The sequence below is a fragment of the Alligator mississippiensis genome, chromosome 2 (genome assembly GCF_030867095.1).
Source record: "Alligator mississippiensis isolate rAllMis1 chromosome 2, rAllMis1, whole genome shotgun sequence".
NCBI lineage: Eukaryota > Metazoa > Chordata > Crocodylia > Alligatoridae > Alligator > Alligator mississippiensis.
This window is the reverse complement of record NC_081825.1, coordinates 77531711-77537710: the sequence shown is the minus strand read 5'-3', so window position 1 is coordinate 77537710 and position 6000 is coordinate 77531711. Positions and strand designations below refer to the sequence as shown.

Genomic DNA, 6000 nt, shown 5'->3' with positions numbered 1-6000 from the left:
CATAGGACTTTAGGGAAAACAATATTTTTTCCTGGCTCATTCTTTGTAAAACTACTGTATATCATAATTAACTAGCTCTGTAAACTATTTGCATGTAAAAGAGTATTGCTAAGAATGAGAGCACCATGAGCCCCTGTTGGACCCAGAAGGCTTTGGGAAGCCAGGAGCTCCCAGACAAGACCTCATGGCCTGATCAACCAGTGAAGTTATGTTCACAATATCTTGGGGTGGTGATCATTTGCTTTGACTAGCTACAGTATCAAATTGTAACTGCTGAAAATGCTTTATTCCTAATTTAGAATTGCATTTGCTAAGGACTTAATAAATTGGTTTTGGTTGGAATTAGCACCTGGTACAAGGCCCAAAATAATGTTACTAGACGTAACATTTCAGGCAAATTGAAACGTTCCAAAAGAGTGGAGGTGGTGACAAGGTAGCAACAAAGGTTTGTGTGTGCACGCCCTTTATACTCTTGCCCAGAGGCATGAGGATGCATAGAATGCAAGGTCTGTTCAGACATGTGCTTTTATATTTTTCTGGCTTTAATTACACTTTTTTTCTAGGGCTTCCTCCTCAAATAAATGCTACAGTAAGACATAATGGTATTGGTAAATGTAGAACAGTGAAAGTGTGCATCATCTTAGCTTTCAGAGCTCAGAAGGACTAATGTTGGGTTCAACCGTATGGCTGATAATCATAACATTTTCTGTTTCTTTATCAGGGAAAATTCAGGTTCTGAATTTCTTTAATTCTGCTGACAGTGGACCTTGTGTTGGAAAGGATAGGAACATCGTTTTACCTATCCATTACCTGTCTGCTTTAGCATGATATATGGTTGGAAATGGAAATTAGTACCCACCAGCTGTCATTTATAAGTTGTCTACATAGGGAAAGCAAGAAGGAAATATTAAGGTTTGTTTATTTTATTTTTTCAATGTATAGAGCTTGCCTATCTCCATGTATTTCTAGGCACAAAAATAACAGAAATTTAGAAATACTTAAAATAATAAAACCAAACTGACAAACTCAACAATACCCTTGATAAACTCTCTTTTTCAGGTATATCAAGCACTTATATAAAGTATAAATATGATTAAAGTTAACCTTAACAGCACTACAGTTAATTACTAAGTGTACAGTTAATTAGTAAGTGTTAAGCTGAAGCTGCCTATACAGTCATTTCCCAGAGTATTAGCACACACCATTTTACTCAGTGGTATTAGCACCTTGGCACCAAGTTACTGAATGGCTCCAAAGAGTTATGTTGCAACTCCTGGTGTCAAAGACTTATTAAATGAATATGTAAAGGCTGTCTTTTGCCCAGAAGTTCTTCATGTGAAACATACAGTATACAGACAAAAACAGACTTATTATTTGATCTCTAAGAGTGAGTCACTACTTTATCTATACTGCAAGAAATTCTTCAGTATTGTTGGCAACTGAAGTTGAGGAACCAGATGCAGTCTAGTTCTTCCTATGTAATTTCTGATGCACAGTCGGCAGAGCTGGCAAAGGGAACACGGAGTAGCTGCAAACAGACAAGAGGTAATTCAGAAAATGCAATACTCAGTTTTCGCAAATGTTCACAAGAAAGAGCATAGTTTATATTATTTTGGAATCCTTCATACATAATGCAATTTTTTATAAATGCTTTATCAGTCTTACTGACCTTACACAATATTTTCTCTCTAAGGTGTGTTGCTGAATAAAAATTAGGCAACTCAAACTTGACTAAATGCTCAAACAAACAGGAAAAATTGAGGGTTAGACAAGGTTTGTATGAGATGGCTTGGAGAGGGATGATCCTGCCACAAGCAGGGGATTGGACTGAATGACCTCTGAACCTTGTAGTCCTACTCTTCTATGATTCTATATTAGCTTTGGAGGAATAAAATATAGAATCTGATTCTATCATGTCTTTCATATGTATACTATTCAATGATAATACATAATGGATAGTTTTAAAGCTGCATGTGACTGTATCAATAATAAATTATTTTTTTAAATAGGTTCTTCTCATAATCTAAACAACAAATGCGAGTACTGAGGAATAGATTTCTAACCCGCATACTGGAACAGAACTGTAAAATATAGTTTTAAAATGAACAAGATTTTGTCTCTGACGCTGTTTCCCAAACTTTCTGTTCTAACAATCCACTGAAAGCCCATAAAATTTCTAATGGATCAACAGGCATCATTGGATCATATGAAAGTAGAACTACAAGGGGTCTCATGAAGTCATCTAGTCCAACCCCCTGCTCAAGGCAGGATCATCCTGACTATATTCTTCCATCCAAGCATCTGTCTAATCTGCTCTTGAAAGCTTCCAAGCATGAAGATTTCACAACTTCTCTAGGTAGCCTGTTCCAATGCTTGACCATCCTCAGAGTCAGAAAGTTCTTCCTAATCTCCAACCTAAATTTCCTCTGCTCCAGTTTAAGACCATTGCTCTTAGCCTTTTCTTTATGGCCATAGGGGACAGGACTCTCTCCATTCTCTTTATAATTATCCTTCAGGTCTTTGCAGACTGTTGTTAAATCCCCTGTCAGTCCTCTCTTTTCCAGACTAAATAACCTTAGTTTTTTTTACCTTTTCCTCATAAATCATGCTTCCCAGACCTCTAATCATTTTCACTGCTCCCTGGTGGACTCCTTCCAATCTTTCCATATCCTTAAAAAGTGGGGCCCAAAACTGAACACAGTATACAAGGTAAGGCCTCACCAGTGCTGAAGAAAGTGAAAGAATCACTTCTTTTTATTTGCAAGCACATTCTTGTTAATACAACCCAGTATGCTGTGTCTGTTTCTTTGTTTTGCTTTTTTGCAAGAAGAGCATGTTGGTTCATATTTAGTTTATGGTCCACTGCAACCTAGCCAGTCATTTCCTCATCTGTATTTGTGCAGACAGTTCTTCTGTCCCGAGTGCAAGAATTTTGAATTTCGTTTGATTGTGAACCATTTTTCTAGTTTATCTAGGTCATTCTGGATCTTTATTTGTAGACCATATACTTGCAGATCACAAGTAGTCTATGAATCAGTTTGGGAACCAGTGATTTAAAATACATGGCAATAAATGTAGTTCAAATGGCATTTTTTTACAGGAGATTGAAGGTGCATTTCAGGATGTATATTTTCTTTTAAAAAATCCATTAATAAAAATGGATAAGCAATACACACATCCATTAAACTAATATTCTGTTTGCAACAAATTCAGAAAAGGCTCAGGTAGTAGAATAAAAATCTTTGAAACAGGAGGCCCAAAGCCTGTGCACAGAAGTGCATAAAGAATTGCACATGTACATAGGCTTGACATCATTCACAATCATGCCTGAACTTTACATAGCTGGATACAAATGGTTAGTTTGGTTTCAAATTCAGTTACACAAATCCTTCAAAGCCTAGGATTCCTATTTTGAGAATGTGCCCTGATGGTGATCTTTGGTTGCCATCCAAGTAGTGTAACAAGCAATGGGCAACCAGGGCATCATCCCTGGATGCCAACTTAAAGGGGGAGCAAGAATAGCACTTGCCACTGGTACCACGGTCAGCACAGCTCATACCACTGTTACTGCTGCCAGAGGACAAATTGTGGTAGTTAAGCCCCTGAGTTACCCTAACTTTTCCTCAAACTGTTGCTTTAGATACAGTTAAAATATCCAAGTCTTTCTGTAAGCAAATGGCATGTTAGCCATAAGTTGAAATTGCTAGTCTTTATTGGCTTGTGTCACCACCTGCTAAACATACGAGGCCAGATCTTCAGCTAGTTTAAAGGACAAAAGGTATCAAATTATGAAAAAAGTATTTTATATCACTTACCTTCGTAGAGAAGCAACGTTCTCTCCACCAAACTCCTTGGAGGAGCTAAATCTATAGGCCTTTCAAAATCTGTGTTCCTGGCATTAATGTCTGCACCAAATTCAAGAAGTAAGTTCACTATCTCTGCACTGGGTTGTTGAGCAGCTGCGTGTAGTGGAGTATCCAAATGCTTTCCTTTCTGTACATTAGCACCTTTGTATGTGTGCATATAGGAAAGAGAAAGAAATAGATTAATTTAAGGTGGCCTGCACTAAAAGGCAATCTTAACAAATCTGGTTCAAGATTCTGTTTTTAAAATGAGTGCTGGTATTCCTCTTGGGAACACGTGTATAATGTTCAGAATTAAAATAATTCTGACCACCTAAGCCATGGTTAATATGAGCTACTGGCTGAGACGTAAGTAATAGTGTAGCCCATAAAGGCAGATGTAGGAGCCTACCTTAAGGCATCTATTTTTGAAAACCTTAACCCAGATCTTTGATAATTTTTAATAAATTCTCTAATGGATCAAAAACTTAGTGGTTAGGCTTGAATACCCATAAAGCGATACTGTTTTGCCATGCACTGTTGTTTAGTGTCCACATCTATTCAGTTAAAGTGCAAAAAAATGTCAAGTCTATTGAAAATTATCTAGTCACATCTGTGATCCTTGTATAGTCTTTAATTCCCATATACTTGTGCTATGCATTTTTGTATTCTAAAGTGAGTTTCACCAGAAGAAAATCCCTTAAAATTAAAGGGAATAGGTCATAGGAACTCAGTTTTAAAGAAAAGTTGCTCTGTAGTTCAATACACTATTAATCTATTTATTAAACTGTATTTTATAGCATATGCTAAAAAAATAACTGCTCAGTATTAACTGTCTTCTGTATAAATACCCGTTTCATGTGAACCACACAAAAGCTGTAACCTCTCTTGACCTGTTCTTATTTTTTGCTCATCATTTTAATTGTTTTAAGAACAGCTAAAGTTTCCTTCAACAAGGATCAAACACAGTTTGAAACTAAAATAATCACATTTCTGTATTTTCTCCTCTCCTTTGAGTCTTTGTTCATGCTGTTATAGTTCTGTGGTCTCCCGTACGTAGAAGCTTGTGAATGGTGATGAAACAACCTCAGTCCTGGTCTACCAAGGCTTCCTAGGGACTTGGCTACGTGGAGAGGCTATATTAAACCCAGGAAGGGTGTACAATTAAAGCAGAATAATTGGTTTTGTTCAACTCCCACAAAAAAAAAAAGTTAATCAAAATGGAAAAATAAAGACAAGACTGTTAAAATATTTTTCTGCTCTGGGATATTAATAAAAAATTGCCATTCTGCTTTTTTTCCAAATAGGAAGGGGGTGGGGGGGGGGAGGGGTGGAATGGTCACTAGTCCTAAAAATATTTGCAACCATCCCCATACTGTATACCAATTATCACAATGTTTCCTCTGACAAATCTTTTTGAAAAAATGGTTCATGGAATACAGTTAAAATTAAAGCCTTATAACAAAAGGAGATTTTAGCTGTTTGACTAAGGAGAGTTTATTTACCACAAAGTATTAATATTTTGTGAGTTTATATAGTAAAGACATACCTGCATAAAGAAGCTTTCGAATACAATGGATCTGCTGTGAAACACAAGCTACGTACAGAGGTGTTCCCAAATGAGGTAGTTCTTGGTCAACATCTATACCCCAAGATATCAACACCTCCAGGCATTCACTATGACCTGCCAACAGAGTAAGAAATTCTGTTCATCACTTCATTAAGATACTCCATCTATGAAACCTAATGCATTTCTTAATGTACAATTCCATTTGTCAATAGCTCTGAGTACGTTCAGAAGCTAATTTCTTACCTCTACTGGCTGCTTCATGAATTGGTGAAGGGAGACACGACTCCCACTGTGCTTTGGCACCATACTCCAACAAAAGCTCTGCACAAGACGCGCTGCCTCTTGAGCATGCATTAAATAAGGGTGTCACTCCATCAATCGTTGTAGCATTTACCTAGAAGATAAAAGATATGTCCAACAATGAGACTGACATAAGCGTGTGTGCTCTTACCTGATGACATTTTAAACTAAGGTACAGTTGAGATATGCTTGATGAATCAAGAAATACACTGTTTAACATAACATAGCTTTACTCCACTCGGCCCTTCTCTGTTGTAATCTTCCCACCACGCTTTTCATCTATGGAAG

General features: G+C 37.0%; 1 protein-coding gene across 6 annotated transcripts in view; it reads right to left on the bottom strand.

Annotated features, from left to right (window-relative positions):
• Positions 1-901: 901 nt before the first annotated feature.
• Positions 902-6000, bottom strand: part of ASB5 (ankyrin repeat and SOCS box containing 5) — a 68347-nt gene continuing 63248 nt past the window's right edge. For all 6 annotated transcript variants that reach the window (XM_019481363.1, XM_059721857.1, XM_019481362.2 and 3 more), the window contains 4 exons: positions 5656-5806; positions 5392-5526; positions 3816-4007; positions 902-1528 (listed from right to left, as the gene is read on the bottom strand). In XM_019481363.1, the coding sequence (XP_019336908.1) occupies positions 1401-1528; positions 3816-4007; positions 5392-5526; positions 5656-5806 (606 nt within the window). In that variant the 3' untranslated portion in view covers positions 902-1400. The remainder of the gene's footprint in view (positions 1529-3815; positions 4008-5391; positions 5527-5655; positions 5807-6000) is intronic.